The sequence below is a fragment of the Calliphora vicina genome, chromosome 4 (assembly GCF_958450345.1).
Source record: "Calliphora vicina chromosome 4, idCalVici1.1, whole genome shotgun sequence".
Classification (NCBI taxonomy): Eukaryota; Metazoa; Arthropoda; class Insecta; order Diptera; family Calliphoridae; genus Calliphora; species Calliphora vicina.
Genome location: NC_088783.1, coordinates 5,157,000 through 5,176,680, shown reverse-complemented (window position 1 = coordinate 5,176,680; position 19,681 = coordinate 5,157,000). Strand labels below are relative to the sequence as shown.

The 19,681-nt window shown below is 30.0% G+C and overlaps 1 protein-coding gene across 3 annotated transcripts in view; it reads left to right on the top strand.

Annotated features, from left to right (window-relative positions):
• Nucleotides 1-19,293, top strand: part of HDAC4 (histone deacetylase 4) — a 70,726-nt gene extending 51,433 nt beyond the window's left edge. Inside the window, exons 4-14 of one of the 3 annotated variants that reach the window (XM_065506620.1) lie at nt 7,872-7,979; nt 8,583-8,747; nt 8,818-8,891; nt 8,955-9,088; nt 11,699-11,848; nt 12,407-13,206; nt 14,956-16,206; nt 16,504-16,623; nt 16,699-17,133; nt 17,213-17,346; nt 17,783-19,293. In XM_065506620.1, coding sequence (XP_065362692.1) covers nt 7,872-7,979; nt 8,583-8,747; nt 8,818-8,891; nt 8,955-9,088; nt 11,699-11,848; nt 12,407-13,206; nt 14,956-16,206; nt 16,504-16,623; nt 16,699-17,133; nt 17,213-17,346; nt 17,783-17,837 — 3,426 coding nt within the window. In that variant the 3' untranslated portion in view covers nt 17,838-19,293. The remainder of the gene's footprint in view (nt 1-7,871; nt 7,980-8,582; nt 8,748-8,817; nt 8,892-8,954; nt 9,089-11,698; nt 11,849-12,406; nt 13,207-14,955; nt 16,207-16,503; nt 16,624-16,698; nt 17,134-17,212; nt 17,347-17,782) is intronic. The other 2 variants (XM_065506621.1, XM_065506622.1) reach the window with 2 other exon arrangements.
• The last annotated feature ends 388 nt before the right edge of the window (nt 19,294-19,681 follow it).

Here is a 19,681-nt window from a genome sequence, read left to right as displayed (position 1 = left end):
ATAAAGTGAACTTACAGTTTTAGTGACTTCTTCACGTTTATATTGAATCAATATATATGTATGTATTTGTTTACCAGACCACCAGTTGAAAGCAAAGTAGAAAATATGTATAAAAATCGAGTGTAGGCTTCTTTTAGTATAGTCTCAATGTATTCTTTGTTTATTTCTAGTTTTACATCTTCTTTTCTTAAGAACCAAATGGAAATTGGTCGTTTTCGTTCCATAATTTCAACTAGCCCCCCATATAGAGCGTTTTGTCTCAAATTCATCCGAATCTATACAAAAATAAGCACAAATAATACTGGATTTTTAAATCTGTTATTTGGCATTCGTCAATCCTCGGGATTGGCACTCCTAATGCACATGGAAAACTTCATACAAATTTTAGTAAGTATTGGCCTATAATTGACCATAGTTCCCATATTAAACCCGTTTCAAGATATTGATATCCACATTTAGTAAAACCGATTTTGGTTCACATATGTATTACATTAACAAATTTTGTAACTGACCATAGCTCTCATATGAAGGAAGCACTACAAGGGTTTTTATCCCGGGAATTCCCGGTACAAGTTTCCCGGGAATTTTGCCAACTTTTCACTACCCGATTCCCGGGATTTTTAGTCGGGAATGCCGGGAATTAAAAACTGACGAAAATGCATAGAAAACAAGTTAGAACTCTATTTTTTCACCAAAAAACAGTGAAAAGTTTTTTGCTTATATCCCGGCAATAATATTTTGCCGAAACTGCTTATTATTAATATGGGGTCTTTCGTATGAAAATTTAAAAAGTGAATTCATTATTTATAGAATTTATTTCTTATTTCATTAAATTTCTTCCTCAAATTCATAACAAAATAGCTTCATACATTTATTAATTGATTACATTTTTCTTCAATTCAAAAAGGCTTAAGACAATTTTTTCAATTAATTTTGTAAATGATTTGATTTAACAAAAATGTAATCATTCAAAGTTTGAATAAATTCTGTTATTAATTAACTTTAAAATGAATTCTGTTTAAACAAAGGCTGAATCTAAAAAATTAAATATTAGGACTGGATTTATGGAATGAAAGGCTGACAACGGATTAAAATTTTAGTGAATTAAGCTCAAATTTTATTAATTAATTAATTCGAAGCTCTGATATTTAATAATTATAACACTATGTTTTTATATGAAATTTGGCTATAATATTCCTAATTTACAGTATCATTATATATTTCGGGAATAGCCGGGTACCCGGGAATGTAGAAAAAAATTTCCCGATTCCCGGGAATCAAAAAAGGTCGGGAAATTAAAAACCCTAGGCACTACTCATCTGTAAAACAAATTTACAAATTCAGCCAAAATATAGTTCATACGAACTGAAATCAAATTTATGTGAAGATCGGATCATTAGTTTCCATATAAAATTCTCTCCAAAAATTTCATATCGCTTTTGTAATCTTAAATCTGAAAAATTCTATTGGGTGTATGTCTTAAAAATGCGAGATTTTATAAAATATTTAGTTTTATTTTGAAACATTGAAGCAAAACGTCCCGACCACTTCATTCTAAATATTTTTAACAGGCATTACGGTTTCAGGTCTGGCCGCATATTCTGCCCACGTTCAAAATATACGTCATCTATTGTAAATCCCGCATTATTAATTCATACACCCACTAGCATTTTTTATCCACCATCAAATAAAATGTTTGTATATATATATTCTCGAAAAAGTATATATTTTCTGGGTTTTAAGACGATCTAGTTATGTCCGTCAATCTGTCCTTGCGTTGAAGGAACGATACACAGTATCTTTATCTTCTAAACTAGTTGCTCGATTGCAAACTAATGTAAGAACGAATCGTAGAGGAGGACATAAACTTTCAGAATATGAAATTTGTGACCACCCTGTTAAAATACAAGGTGCCTAAGTTGACCAGCTCAGATGTGCAAAACTCTGTACAGCTCCTTTGATTTTTTCAATGGATTTTACTTTGTTATAGAGCAAATAGTAAAATAAAAAAAATGTATGTACTTCCGATAAATATCATCAATATTTTTAAATATTTATTTTTTTTATTGCTTTTCTTTCAAACCCACATCCAAACTATATATAACTGAGCTGTGGGAACCCTCGAATTTATTTTATTATCCTTTCATTGGTTCGGTAGAAAAGTCTGCACTCACATTGTAAATTTATTTTACAAATAAAAGGAAAATCACATCATTCTATTATAATCAAAAACTAACTAACTGCGTATGAGGTTCAGAACGTTTTATAAATAGATTTCAATACAAACAGCATGTTTATAAATACACGCACAATAATAATAATAAAAAATAAAATAAATCGAATAAGAAATACACATTGAGCTGAGAAAAAACTGAAATAAAATTTAGCAAAAAAAAAAAAACGCAAATAACATTTCGTTTTAAAAATAGCGACATTCTGTTTCTCATGTAAAAATAAACACAAAAGCACACATTTTCATCATCATCATTATCATCATCATCATCCTCAACCTCATCAGCAACATCGTGTAACCCATGTAATGAATGTTATCATCACAAGTATTCCTCATACACTCAGTCTCAGTCGCTCACTGCTCGTATTGTTCTACACTCACAGAAAATACACATGTACGACGACGGACGGCGACGGATATTTATTCATGATTCAAGGCTAAAATGACTATATAATTTTCAGAAAAGCAACAACAATAAATTAATATTAATGTAAGGTGGTTGATCTTCGTCGAATTCGTGTAAGAGGGTGTGGAAGTTGTTAAAATTCGAGCATAATAAATATTTGACAAACGACCGACTATAAATAAACACATACTTCTGATATACAAAATTAATTCCAGTTAAATCATTAAAATTGTGTCTCAAATGGTTCAAACTTTAAATACAAGTGCAAAATATCAAAAAAGATAAACAGTTTAAATAAATATTATTTCTATTCCAAACAAAAGTGTTGTAACTCTGCTGTTTTTTTAAATCTGTTGAAATTTATATCATCTTCACTAAATGGTAAACATTATTACAAACTATTTCAAATTTCCGAATTACCAATATATAAAACGATTATAGCAATAAAAAAAATGTTGTTTGGTTAGACCGATTTTCCAAATATTGTTGATCAACTGAGAATATTTGGATAAACCGATTTGACTTTCTAGAATTAACGTCTAAATAAAATTAAATCATATGCCGAAATTATCGCTATCCTTAAATACAGTTACCGAATTAACAGAAAACTCAGTTACTGATAAAATGTTGTTATAAATGATTATCTCAAAATACACGACTTCATCGGGAAAACTCTTAATAACCTGGTAAATTTTTTAGCGTCGGATTAAATGAACGCTTGTAATCCGATTGTGCATAGCCATCGATACATTTTAAAAAAAACTTAGTCGGCGTCGGGCTCTGTTCACCTTTGACCAGATGTTTTTTGTATTTTCGGGAACTTTATTCTTTCGTTTAGATTTTTTCTATTTATACCCTGATTATAATTAATGAATAATTTATTACTATAGGTTAATGCAACCACTTTTTGCTTTCTTTTAAGAATTTTAACAACAAATTTCTTTAAGTGCATAATATAATGTATGCTATGGATTCATATGTATGGAATCACTTGCACTCCAAAGAGTTCTCTAAATAGATTGCAAATATTTTACTACACATTCAATTTTCACAATACTGAGGGGCAAAAAATAATTCAAATAGGATTAACTTCTTAATAGTTTTTGAAAATGTGTTTTAACTATCTCTCAAATCCAAACTTTGTAGATTTTATTGGGTGTATGACCTAAAAATGTGGGATTTACAAAAGATTTCGAACGCAGTTTTTGTTTTTAATAACATATAGTATGAATGTCATTTTGATTGTTACTTATCTGTCATTTATTCTCATTCTCTCTAAATTTTTGAACATAATAGTATAAACAACAAAGTTTTTTATGCTTCGAAATGTCAAACAAAACATCAGATGCGGGATGTTTTGCTTTACTTCTTTAATTTGAAAAAAGTGCCGCTGAAGTACACCGATTGCTCACCGAAGCTTATGGTAAATGTGTTTCATTGGTTTCAAAGTGCGAGAGATGGTTTGTGCTGTTCAAAAGTGGTGATTTTGGCCAGGGCAGCCAAAAATGTTTCAAGACCATGAATTAGAGGCATTACTCCATGAAGATTGTTGCCAAACTCATCCAGAGCTTGCAAAATCATTGGCAGCTACTCTGTCAGCAATTTCAAAATGTTTGCAAGCAGCTGGATTCATCCAAAAGCAGATAAATTGGGTACCATACGAATTGCAGTTGAGAGACCTTGATAGACGATTTTGTATATGCTTGAACACTATCATTTTTAAACCAAAACACCAAAAGCCAAATATCCATGGCGCTAAGGAAATGTTCTGGTGGGACCGAAAAGGTCCCATCTATTATGAGCTGCTGAAATCTGACCACACCATCACGGGGAACCTGCACCGAACACAACTATATAATATAGTTTTTACATGTAAAATTATTAAATATAAAAATGTCTTTAGAACTAGCCCAAATTTCTCAATTAAAACAGCTGAGGTATGCTATGAAACCATTCTATTATAAAAACATAGACTGTTTTTTATAATTATAAAAAATAAAACACGATGATTATCAACATTTTATTTTTCGATCCTGGTAGACCTTTCAGTGGAAATGTCCATATATAATCCTTTTTTAATATATTTATTTGCTTAGGTTTTAGAAAATATCTCACAATACAACACAATTTGATCATTTTGAATTTTGAGCATGAATGTAATTTTCTATTTTTGGAAAAATTAATTACTGGCAAAACTAAATTCAATCATGTATAATACATATATTCAGGTGATATATTTGTTTTAACATTCCGTTTGTAACATATATTTTAATTTCAATATTTCACTTTAGACAAAACTAACAAAATATGGAATAAATCGCAACAATTAAAACATTTAGATTAGTTATCTATTATAGTTACCAATGATTATTTTAAAAATATACTCCTCTATTTTGTAAACCGAATCGAAGTAACGAATTCAAATATTTGTATATCGAATTTAACTTTCGAGTAAACCAACCTGTAAAAATATTGAATATTGGTAGATTTTGAAATCACCCGATTTACAGAACAGGGTGATACTGAACTTTAAGCTTGATCAGAAATATAAAATTCACAATGTTCATTAAAAATTCTGCAGACAAAAAAAAAACATTTACATAATAACGGTGGTATGGACAAACGGACCAATTCAGCCCAACCGAATGTAGCACTAAGATTTATTTTCAATTTATTTTTTTTTTTGTGATATATTATTGTTGTGTGTTAAAGACATCAAAATAAAAAAAAATAAGATTAAACCAAATACACAAATAGCAAAAAAAAATCAAAATTCAGCATATAACGAATGTTACCACCACCTATCGCTGTTTTAGCCATTAAATGGCCACCTCTAAGCAAAAATTTCTATATAAATATTTATTTATATAGTAAATAGTATATACAAAATATATTTCTTCTTTTTCATTTAAATGTGTTGTGAACATTTTCCTTCATATGTAAGTTCCTACATGACCACATACAGTGTGGAGCAATATAAGAGCACAGAGAATTTCTCATGTTAAATAGTTTTGAAAATGTCTTCTAATTGCTATACAGTTTTTTCATCCAAACAATGTTTTTCATATGTCTTCATCCAAAACTTTTTACCAATCTAGCCTATTTTTATTCCCTGCACCACCATAGTGGGGAGGGTATTATGCGTTTGTGCAGATGTTTGTAACGCCCAAAAATATCGATCGACTTAGAATCACTTTCTGAATCGATTAATCGATTTTTCGGCCCAAGGACCAAGCCAAATGTTTAATTTATAAATGTATCTCCACAAATTGCGCTCCAAATAAGTTTTATATATACACAATTCATGTCACCAAATTTTGTTACGATCGGTCCATAATTAGTCATAGCTCCCATATAGACCCGCTTCCGAAAATCACTTTAACGTGCATAAATCGCTTAAAAATGTTAGTATACTCACAAAATTCAACATATCAAACTTTCATATAGACACAAATCACACGACCTAATCACCACCAATTTCCTTTTTCCTCCTTGAACACCCCTCAAGTTCGAAATTTAAAAATATTCCATTTTGCAAAAGTTAAAATCTGTGTAATGTGACCAATAATAAATATGTTTTAAAAAAAGTACCAAACTGTTTACCCGGATTTGGCCTAAAATACACCATGGCACTCAAGTTCCAAATAACAACCTGTTAGTTAATTTTTGTATGAATCCAGGAACCAATGTTAAACAAATTATCAAAATCGGCTTAATAATTTGCAATAAAATGTATTTTCCCGATTTAATCCCCTTTTTGGTACCTTTTTTATCCCCATTGCGGTGGTAAAATATTATTAAAATAATTTTCTGTATCGTGGTGGAAGCTCATAGTAAAATATTCGAATGTCTATGTCAAATTATAGAAAAAACATATTTTATGAAAAAGTACCAAAATTAAACACAATTTTTATCCCTTAAGGGTTCGAATTTCCAAAAAGTACCAAACTTATATTTTTTTATTTTTTGATAAGTAAAGAATACGATTTAAATTTTGTTTCTATGTTTATTGGTTTAAAAGATACATAGGGTACCAAAATACAGTTTTTACCCGTTTTCTCCCCTAAAAGGTTCGAATTTCGAAAAAGTACGAAACACCTGTCAGCTTATTTTTTAAATGGAGTAACATGCAATTTCAAGGTTTTTTGTATCTTTATTAGTTTTGAAGATATAAGATTACCGGATTTACGCGTTTTTACCCTTTTTACCCCCTAAACGTTCGAATTTCCAAAAATCCCTTCTTAGTGGATCGTTTTGGGGAGGGAGGAACCCACAGTTAAAATTTCATGATTCTAGCTTCAGTCGTTTGGGCTGTGGGATGATGAATCAGTCAGTCAGTAACTTTACTATTTTATATATATAGATGAACTCAATTCTGACGAAAGAATTCTTTTCGAAATTTTGTATCTTGTAATTTATGTTGTTTAAAAGCGTGTTTGTTTTGATTTGTAATTGTATACCAACAAAAGTAAATAATGAATTTGAATATTTACCAATTCTATAATTTAGCCCTTAAGTGTGTATAAAACAGATTCAAAATACTGTCTGTTGTACGTTCGTACATATGTATGTATTGTGTATAACAATGCGTATTTTCTTATTTAATTTTGCAAAAATAAAATATATTATAATAAATATTTAAGTTTTTCCTAAATATTATTTAGAAAGCAACAAATTAAGAAAAGAAAATAAAGTAAAGTAAAAGAAATGAAATGAACGAACGAACACACCTACGTAATACAATAAAATAAATTTTAAATACAAATTGACTAAAGGTCATGGAAACTTCTTAATGTATTTTGTTTTGTTTTTTTTTTCTATAATATTTAAATGAACTAATTATTTTTGTTTATAAATATACATATGTACAAATGTGTTTGTATAGCTAACATACCTATATATACATACATATGTATGTACATTTATTTATTTATTTATACCTTTCAGTATTAATTTGTTGGTGTTATTTAAAATAAAGTTTTTTGTTTTGATTTTTTTTCATTTGTTTTGTTTTTTTTTTTTAATTTAATTTAATTATTTCTTGTTCTTTAATTAACAACATGCTGGCTGCTACTTTTGTTTCAATATAATTTTGTAACTGAAATTTTTATAATTTAAAAATAAAACAAAAAATAAATAAACAAAAATTAAAACTAATTTGATTTTCGCAATAAATTTTAAACTAATGTTTGATTTTTTTTTATATTCTATTCTATTTCTGTTTGTTTACAGTTGAAAAAGACACAAGAATTACAGAAACAAATGTTGCTTCATACATTTCAAGAAAAATCAAAACAATTGGAATTACAACATAAATTACAATTGGAACATAAATTTCATGTAAGTTCCTTGACACTTGTTGTTTCAAATGAGTGTGAACAAATTTATTTTATTTTTGTTTTCTTTGTTTATTTGTTTTATAATTATCTATTATTCCGTTGATTTAAAATGATTGAATTAATTAATTAACCCTTAACTACTTGACTAAATTCTTAAATTTTTAAGCTAAACTTCCCTGGTTACCTAACAAAATTAGGTTGCATTCATAAAGAAAATACAATTTCGGATTACTTGTCCAAATTTTTTAGTGTTGCGGCCATTTATTTGATTAACACAACTACCCCCCCCCCCATATTTTTTTGTACTAATCTGTCTTGAATTTTAACTGATTGCCTCAGATAATTATAATTAAATCTAGTTAATATTATTAACAAATATCTATGTATCTATATGTATGTTTTAAGAATTATATTGAAGTGCAACATTTTTGAGAACTTTATCGAGCGCATTAATACAAGTATTAACCAAACAAATTTTTATACGACTCAAAATGAAAAAAAAAATAAATTATTTCTTAAAATAAGATAAAGAAAAATTTCATAAAATTTTTAATAAACATTTCTATGTATTTAATTTGTTTTTTGTTTTTTTTTATACATTTAGTATGCAGTGCACACACATGGCGCTTATCAGGAATTACAAGAACAAAGAATCATTTCAGCTGCTGTGGAAGATCAGCAGCAAAGAGAAAGACGAGAAAGGGAAGCCATTGTCAAACGTAAAGAGAACAGTGCAAATGCTAGTCCAGAAGTGAAACAAATATTAAATGTAAGTTAAAAGACACACAATAAATAAGTAGCTTCAAATATTAAATTCCTTTGTTTTATATATTATATAGTGTTTTATATTAAATCGTAAACAAGCCGCCTCCTCTCCAAATGGCATGCAAACAACATCACCTTATCGCAATAGGTGAGTAATGTATTAAAACTTTGGGTAAAACCTAGTTTATTAACTCTAACTTATTATATTTAGAAGCGTTGTTAAAAGTTCATCTGGTGAATCACTACCAACTGGAGCAGTTACCAGTTCTCATCCATATAAAATACCACAACCACCTCCATCTTCGTTACTCAAATATGAATCAGACTTTCCCTTGCGAAAAACCGGTAAGTTAACTCTCGATTTTAAACCTATCAAATGTATTGTGAATTTTATTTTTATTTTCTTGAGCAACAAATAAAAATTAAATACAAAATGTTTCGATAAGTGATCTGATATCTTTTATGCATGTTTTTCAAGTAAAATGAAGGAAAATTTTGTAATTTTTGATGTTATTGCGCCCATTAACACCATAAAACAAGTGCTAAACTGTGAAATTTCTAAACTAATCTGTATGTAAATGAATTTTATATAAAAATAAATTTTTAGGAAAAATGTGTTTGATTATGGTAATTTTTAAAATGTATACATACTTATTTATTGTTTAAATAGTACAAAACAAAAAGCAGATTAAACCAACAAAATTCCCCATTATACATTTAAGTAATACAAAAAATATACCAACTATATGTAGAATATTTAAAAACTTTTTATGTCAAGCTAAATTATCGACCAACAAATAAATTACCATTTTCTTTCCGAAGATAATTTCCTACTTAAGAGTTAGATTTTTCCTTAGAAATTTAAATTCTAAAATCAATTTCTTAACCTTTATCTTTTTAGAGCTAGTTTCTTACATGTCAGTTAAACTCAGCTTAACACGCTGTTATATTAAACCTGAAACATATTTTGCCAGGATTTAACCAATGATTTTGTTTCTCACTAATGGATTAATTTTGTAAGCATTGCCATACTTTTCAGTCAAATCACATGTGCATTCCTCAAAATTGTTCATATAAATATGGCAATAATACATACTTAAAATTTTATAATAAAAAGCAACCGCGTCGTACATAACTTTTTTGTAAATTTTAACTTTGTAAAAGAAAAAGTGTCATTAAAGTATGTATATAAAATGTATATTAAAATTATATTGATGTCAATAAAGCAAATTAAAACAAAGAGCTGCTGTGCTGAATTGATTATTTTATTTTTCATCTGTTTGTGCTTTGGCATGATGCTCAGTTAAACCGAGATTATATAGTAAATAAACAATAAGTGAGAAACACAATTTTTAGTTTAATCTAGTTTTAAACGAAGAATGTAGATTATCTTTATCTCAGAAACTAGCTCTAGTATTTCCATGTGAAATCTATTTAAAAAAAATATTTTGAATAACTCTCCGCATTCCACTTTTAATAAAAAATAAGAAACATTGTATATCCCCTGGCCTTAATATGAATTCATAAATATAATATTCCAATTGCCTTAAATACATTTGTTTATTTTTTTTAAGGGTATAGCATGGCACTGTACTGCTACAACTTTGTAGACTTTTTAGAAAATATATATGTATATGATTTCCGCGAGCGTTATTCACAAATATTATCATATCGCGTAAAGACAATTTTTTTTAAATATTTCATTGAGTTCACATCCAAATAAGCATTTTTGCTGGAATTCAATTTGAAGGCAAGTGTAATTCAAGCCTTGAATTATAGTCAAGCAATTGAATTATAGCTGTATTACACCTTAATTCAATAGGATTCTCCAGTAAAAAAGAAACATAAATTCAAACCATAAGTTTTTTGTTTGAAAAATAATTTTTTCAAATATTTTTCATGTTTAAAACATAATTACATTTACATTCAAGTCAAGTCAAATTACAACAAAATGTTCAAGTGCTTGAACTTTTTGGGTCTTGGTGCTTATTGGAATTATACTTCGAATTTAAAAGTATTTAAAAAAAAGAAAAAAAAAAAAAAATAATAATCTAAATAATTTACATATGTATGTAATTTATGATAGTTATGGATTTTTGTATACATATTATGGTATTTATAGATTTTATATTGTATGTTATCAGGCAATATTTGCTATGTAATATAATTATTTTGGCCTTTTTAGGCTTTGTATTACAAATAAATGAAATAAAAATTAAATTAAATTAAAAGTATTGAATACTTCCTCCTACCTTAAAATATCAATTAATCCAAAATCAAATGTGCTATTAAAAGAGCACAATATAAAAAAAACTATAAACAAAATACATTAGATATTTAAATGTTTGTCAATAAATAGCTTTTCTGCTTTTTTACTAGGCCAAGTACTCTACATTGAGAATACCGCTATTTTTAGTCAAATTCTCTAAAATTTTTGATTTTTCCTCATACCATTTAAAACTATTGTTATTGCGAAAAGCATACAAAATCTTCAAATACGAAGGAACCTAGGAAACAGACATACGAACATCTTTAAATTGGCTTTAACATTAAATTATGAATATTTACCCCAAGATTTATAAATCCAAATTTTCATACAAACCATTGATAAATTTAAAAATTTATTTTGAATATGTAAGTCAGAAAATTAGTTTTCAGAAAACGTAATTTCTTTTTCATTTATGGCTTTAATTCGTTAGCTTTTGCATATGCTTAGGCAATTTAAACATTATTTGAGATATTTAATGTTATGTAATGTTTTAGATAAAACTCTAATATAAATAGAGTAGAATAGGGTTCTACTGGTGATAATTTATTAATTTGAAATATACATCATAGTTAAGAAATCAAAGAAATAAAAAACATGCATATTTTTTACAACACAACAATTCTAATCCAATAAAAAAAAAACAAGAAACCAAAAACAAATTACTACTATTCATTTATAACACACAGCATCCGAACCAAATTTACTAAAGATGCGCTTAAAACTAAGTGTCATTGAACGTAAAGCTCGAATCAGTGGACCGGCTGGTATAAGAAGACATGAACGCCTTTTACAAGCTGCCCAAAGAAGACAACAAAAACAAAATTCAACTTTAACAAGTACGTATACAATGTAAACGAAAACATTTTAGTTCACAACACAATATCAAATCCATTTCTGGGGGGGGGGGGGTTCATAAGTACAGAGTTAATACAACATTTACTTTTTTTATTAAACATTTTCTAAGAAAAAGAAGGTTTGAAAATTGTAATGTAAGCTCTTTAAACGATTTTATTTTATTTTTTGTAATGATTTATACTTTTGTTTTATAATTTTATCGTTGTTCTTTACTTTAACTGAATGTTGTTTTCTTTATAATTTGTTTGTTTGTATTAACTCTATTACTAACTACATACGAGTATGAAATGAAATTAAAAAACTATATACATATTTTTATAATAAATAAAAAGTAAATTCATAAAATCCATCCACAGAAATTGGTTGCTACAGAGATTGGAACTGTAAGAATTATTTTGAAAATCCATTTTCATCCATTATTCTCATTAAATTTTAAAAATCTCAAACAACAGTTTCTGTGTGAATTACTTTTGAGAAATTAAAAGTTATACATATCAATTTTATATTCAATTAATTGTATAAATCTTTTTCTATATTAGATTGTAGTAGTACACCTGATTCTGGTCCAAATTCTCCACCATCATCTAGTTTAACGGGAGCTGGCTCAGGTGTTGGTCCCAATCGTGGCTCGCCTACGAGTGCACCTATACAAGAAGAAAATGAAGATGGCAGTCAGTATCAACCGGGCCAACGAAGCAGCATCAACGACTTGTCATTATTTAGTTCACCATCCATGCCAAATATATCATTAGGCCGTCCTCATTTACAGAATGCTCATAATTCCGCCGCTCATAATTACGCCATGTTGGCTGCATTGCGACAACATGTTGCAAGTGGTGGTGGCGCTAGTATGCCACCTGTTCCCGGCTCAACTGGTCCGCCGACGTATTATAATCCTTTAGCAGTACCATTTGGCAGACAAGTTGTTCCTCCACCTAGTCCTATGATACCACCAACAGCTAATTCAGCTGTGGCGGGAGCAGCACCTCCGCAGTCACCGGTTGTGCGATCTGCTTCAGCTACATCAACATCTTCATCACAGGCTTCGTTAGTCGGAGACGTAGCACCACCGCAAGCACATGCAGCTTCTACTGGAACCACAGCTCTAATGCATGTTGCCTCTACCGGCGGTATACATGCTGTAGCACATTCTCCACAATCGTCCTCCACAATGTACGGACAACCAATTACGGATGCTCAGGTTGCCCAAGCTCATCTTAACAAACAGGGTCATCGGCCATTGGGCAGAACACAGTCAGCACCATTACCCTTAGGTCACCCAATGTTGACAGGCAGCAGCCAGTTAAATATCACACCAACTCATTATGAAAACAGTGATGTAAGTTTTTTATCTATAATTTTTCCTTTAAAATACAATACAATCTAGTGTAACTTTACCATAAATTTAGGGCGGCTTTTAGACTTGAAGATCAATTTCAAAACAATCGATGACCCAAAAACTACATTCATAAATTGAACTTAATTTAATCTCCAATCTTCATGTCAAAAATCCGCCCTTAGAGTCATAACTCTTAAAGACCGAGGGGTGTTCGTGTCGGTGACACGATATACCCTTGTATGTTAATTTTGCATCATATAGAGCAACTTTAATCTTCACAATAATTATTACACAGGTCAACAGCAAAAAAAGGCTTCACTAACCACTATATAGATTTGATGGTTTCCTAAGTACAAAAATGGTAAAATTTTTGAATTCTATGATAGATTTTTTTAAAATTTTTTTTCCTAAAATTGCGGATTTTTGTAGATGTTTCTCCACATAATTTATGATAACTCAAAAAGGGTTAGTCCGATATTATTGAAGTAAACTTAAAAAAGTTATAATTTACATTACCTTTAATCTTTTTATATATTGCGTTTTAATCGGTGCAGTAGTTTCGGAGTTATAATAACAAATTGAAGCAAAAAATATATTTTTTACATGAAAAATGGATTTTTTTTTGTTTTATAAAAATCATGAAAAATCGAAATCGGCAGATATTGTTCAGATTTATTGCATTATCGAAAAGCCACATGTAATATGAATAAAATGAGATATCGATCATAAAAATCGATTGATTATTTTCGAATTTATTCACAATTAAGTGAATTCGCTTATTTTCAGAAAATTTTATGTGCGTACAAGCGTGTACTTTGAGTGTACAGTTTACTTGTGTTTTGTTTTTGTTACAATAACATGGCGTTAAGGTAAATCTCTGTATTTGGTGGGACCAAAAGCTCAAGGAACCTCTACCGATCGCAACTAATTCGTTCGAAGGGAGCATTGGCCGAAAAACGCCCAGAATGATACCGTAACATTCCATCATGACAACGCTCGGCCATATGGAGCAACATCTGTTAAAAAGTATTTATAATGAAGTGGTTGGGAAGTTTTGCCTCGCCCGTTTTATAGTCCAGACCGTGCCCCGTCCGATTACTATTTGTTTCGATCGATGCAGAACGCTCTCTTTTTTTGATACGTTTCACTTTTGAACAGAGTATCCGAATCGGAATCGCCGCGATTTTTGTTACAAACTATTTTTCGCCTGCGGCTCTCTTCTGTTTTCCATTACAAAACTTGTCTCTGTTAAAGCAGTAAAGCTTATTTTCGTAGTACATATACAACACTGTATTTTTCTACACAATTTTTTTAAATATAATTGTTGTTCACTAATAGAATAGAGTAATTTGCTATTCCTGCGGCGACCACTGATAATTTCGTATTCCATAATGTTCTATGTATACAAATCCTTAACAGAACAAACGCACCAAAATTCAAGCGTTGGTGACGTGATTTACAAAATTAGGGCCTAAATAACGCCCAATTTTATTGTTTTTATATTTTATTGGGGTTTATTTCATTTTCCTTATTGGGTGTTATTTCATTGGGAGTTATGTATTTCGTGTCGCCTGCAAATATTTGTAGCTTTTGGCACAAATATTTGCCTCTCGGAAATGTAAATCCCAGATCTTTTCAATTCACTTTAACAATTCAATAGATATGTATCCAACCATTGATAAAATAATACAATAATTGTAAACCTAAAAATAATCACATGTACACAACTTTTTTTCAAATCTCTCGCAGGCCGAACGACAAGCTTACGAACAACATTTATTATTAACCCAAAAAATACGTCAAACTGTACTCACTCGTAGCGGAGCTGTACGTGATACTCAATTGAAAGAAGAAGAAGATGATGCCGCCGAAGTAATGGATCTCACCGATAAAAAGAAACCTCCAAAAACAGTGTTAACTAGTACAGTCATTACGAGTACCTCACAAAATCTACCCAATGCAACAGCGGTGGTAGCGCCCGTTCCCGTACCCTATGCCGCCGGCCCACCTCCAGTGTGCATACCAAATAAACCGAATAAATTAATGCGTAGCAAAGAGTACCTACAACAACAACGTGAATTGCTCTATATGCAATCTCTACAAATGGATGATGCTGTTGCTAGAGGGCTGATTCGGCCCTTATCACGAACTCTTTCGTCGCCATTGGTTCATTTAGGTCCTCATGGTCTAAGTCAAATTCCCGATACCGGTCAGTCCACCCATATTCCTCATGCAGGTCCCATAGTTACATCATCATCAGCAGATCATATACCACCAGTAAATTTAGCCATACATGGTCATGGACGACAACACCTTATGGATTTGTCTATCCGACATGCTCAGTTAACCACCGATCAACTGCAGCAGCAGCAACAACAACAACAGCAGGTACCACCTCCAGCATCAAGTAATAATTTATCACCGTCGCATAAAATTACCACAGGGTTAGCCTACGACAATTTAATGTTAAAACATGTTTGCATATGTGGCAATAATGGTCTTCATCCGGAGCACAGTGGACGTTTACAGAGCGTATGGGCTCGTTTAAATGAAACGGACTTGGCTAAGCGTTGCCATCGTTTAAGATCTCCAAAAGCTACTCTCGAAGAAATACAATCGGTACATACGGAAGCTCATGCCATGCTATTCGGTTCAAGTCAATGTCAATTGGCTGCCAACCGACAAAAATTGGAAGCAGCTGCCCCCTCAGCTAGTTTTGTACGACTGTCATGCGGTGGTGTAGGAGTTGACTTGGACACCACATGGAATGAACATCATACGGCATTGGCAGCAAGAATGGCAGCTGGCTGTGTCATCGATTTGGCAATGAAAACAGCCAAGGGTGACCTAAAGAATGGCTTTGCAGTGGTACGACCTCCCGGACATCATGCCGAAGCAAATTTGGCCATGGGCTTTTGTTTCTTTAATTCCATAGCGATAGCAGCTAAACTACTAAGTCAGCGTTTACCCGAAATGAAGAGGATTCTAATTGTCGATTGGGTAAGTTAAAAATTATGTAATCGTTTAATCATTGGAAATATGACATTTTTAATAAATTATTTTGCACTATATTACAATGAATTTCAATAAATAAATAAATATGTTAATTGTTTCAATCCCAAAAATAAAAACAATGCATATCGACTTAAATAAATTCCGCTTTAAAAGTTCGAAAGAATTGATTTTTAAATTAAATGAAATTTTATCTGTTTGCAATTGTGCTGTTTTTTAGACATATTGGATTTTATTTAATCTGTGGATAAACAAGCTTTTCATTTAAATTTTCATATTTTTTAGGATGTTCATCATGGCAACGGTACACAGCAGGTTTTTTATAATAATTCAGATATTTTATATCTATCCATACATCGACATGATGATGGCAATTTCTTTCCCGGCACTGGTGGACCCACAGAGGTACATAATTCATTATATTATTAAGGGATTCATAATGGTAATTGAACAAATTTGTATTTTTTTTTTTTGGTACAGTGTGGAAATGGCCCTGGTTTAGGCTATAATGTTAACATTTCATGGTCCGGTGCTTTAAATCCACCCTTGGGCGATGCCGAATATATTGCTGCATTCCGTACTATTGTGATGCCTATTGCTCGTTATTTTAATCCTGATATTGTTTTAGTTTCGGCTGGTTTCGATGCTGCATCAGGTCATCCCGCACCTTTAGGTGGTTATCTTGTATCGCCAGCTTGTTTTGGTTACATGACACGCGAATTAATGCATCTGGCCAATGGTAAAGTTGTATTGGCCCTTGAAGGTGGTTACGATCTGCCAGCTATATGTGATTCAGCACAAGAATGCGTAAGAGCATTACTTGGCGATCCTTTGTCAGCAATACCTGAAAGTGAACTAAATCGTCCTCCATGTCAAAATGCAATTGATACCTTACAAAAAACCATAGCTATACAGGTAAATAGCTTACTAGGACACTTTAAATATTAAAAACAAAAATTATAATTTGAAATTTTATTTGTCTCTTTTTGTATAGTCTCAACATTGGCCTTGTGTTAGACGTTTGGCTCATACTGTGGGCATGTCGGCGTTAGAAGCTTTAAAAATTGAACACGACGAGTCAGATACTGTGACAGCTATGGCTGGACTATCAATGCAGTCAATGAACAAGTATGTAAACCAAAATTACTATAATACAATTAGAAACTTACGTTGTTATGAAAAAGTTTATGAATGTGATGTATCAATCATGTTTGTAAGTTATTTTGGGGATTCGGAAAGTTGATTTCAATATATGTATATCAAATTACAAACGGAATGACAAATTTAGGGTGAAGGGTACAAAAACATACAAAAAAGTTGGCAGCTCAATAGTTAGTTCATACATTTTCATTATTCATAGCACCATTAGTTTCTTTTATTTATTAACGGTGATAACGGAATTGAAAGATTCCGAATCCATTTATCGTCATACATATTTTAAATTCTTTGGGCGTTATCCACGATACATATTTGGCTAGATTAGTGTAACATAAACCTTAATTCCATAAATTTTGTAGCTCTCGTATAATAATATTAATACTGATTTTTTTTAATCTCTTTACAGAACTCTTTCTTGTGATGAGTCAGAGGAACCTATGGATCAAGATGAAACAAAATAGAAAATATTCTATTGAACATAAATTTGAATTTGTTTTTGGATTGGTTGAAAGGCAGTTTACAGTTTAGCACCAATGAAAAAAAAAAGAAAAAAACTGCCATAATTTTTTTTGGTCAAAGCATTACCAAAGCTTTGAAAACAATCTTTCCACTTGAGGATTGTTTTTAGTAATAATAGTTGTAGTTTAAAATACACAAACAAACACTCACACACAAATGTTGGCTTTTGGTGAGCATGACAGTTAGTGGGCTCCCATAACAGTCGCACCTTCATATGATGATTTTAGAACTGCATATATTTTTTATGCGGCATTTATGTGGTTTATTTGTAATGTACTATTTTTTTAAAATAATATTCTCACTAAGTATAAACACAAAAAAAGAAAACTTGAAATTAGCTTTGTTACTGTTGTTAACAAACAATATACATACATACATATGTATGTATATGTACATTAAGAAGCAAACAAAAATTAACATTTCATGAGAGAGATCCTTTGTAAATCCTCGTTAAAATATTTTTGCTAGAAAAAAAAAAGAAGAAAATAGTTAATCATTTTAATTTGTTTTAAGTAAAACGAAATTTGTTAGAAATTGTAAGTGGCTGTGCCACTTAAGTTTTATTTTTCTGTTTTTAGTGTTAATTTAATGTTTATTGTGCATTTAAATTTAATTTAAATGCTTTAATTATAGATTTTATTTTTGTTCTTCTCTGCTATTAAGTAATATTTTTTTAATTAATTTAATTTTAAACATATGTATAACAAAAAAGCAAAATGGAAAACGAATACAAAGTTATTCAATCTAATTGAATTTCTGTTAATTACTAAAATAATTTAATTTTATCTATACATAGTTAGTTTAGAGCAAAGAAACAATTTTTATGTGCAAGATTTATTTATTTTAATTTTTTATATACATATGCCTATGCCTATATACAATGTAAACGTATAATCTTTTAATATTAATGTAGTTAAATTTTATTAATTTTTTTTTATATAACTGAAGGGCTTAGTGCAATAACTTGATAAGCCACAAAATCAAAATATTATTTTAAATAAATTGATTAGAAATTAATGAACATACATACTTTTAAAATCAGATTTCGAACCCGTATGGCATATCATGTTTTTGCAGCAAGCTTTCAATTGTTTTTAATTTTAAATTGTAATTTTTCTTTTGTATTTTATTTTTTTGTTTGTAATTTAATTTAGACAACATGACATTATTTAAGTGGATTTAATTTACTTTAAATGTATACATACAAATTTAAACAAATTAAGTAAATAATATTATTTATTGTTGTTAACGAAACTGAGAAAAAAAAAAACTAGAATTGACCTAATCAGAGAAAATAAAATCTATGTATATTTTGTGTAAAGAGTATACAAAATTGTTAAACAAAATAAAAGAGGAATAAATTTATTAATCAACATTTATGTTGGCTCCTACCTTAAATGCCTACTTAAAACATTTATATATCGCTTACTTGTAGGGAAACTTATTATATCTGCCGATGAATGAATTTAAAAGATCAGACTAATATAATATGGCTTTAAAATGTGCTTTATTAAATAATAGATTTCCAGTACTTTATAGTATACGGCATTACCTCTTTGCAGTACATATCCTGATGAATACCTTTTTACCAATTAGTTGATTAATAATTCGATTCCAATTTCAAATTTTATGTTGAAATCGAAAGTTGTTCGGAAAAGTATTTATAATTTTTTTTCGATATAAAACTAAACTTTGGTGATATTCAGTGATATTCAAAAGGATCGCATTCCTAAACAATTTGTCCAACGAGACACTTACATATTTATTTTTCAAGAACTAAAATTTA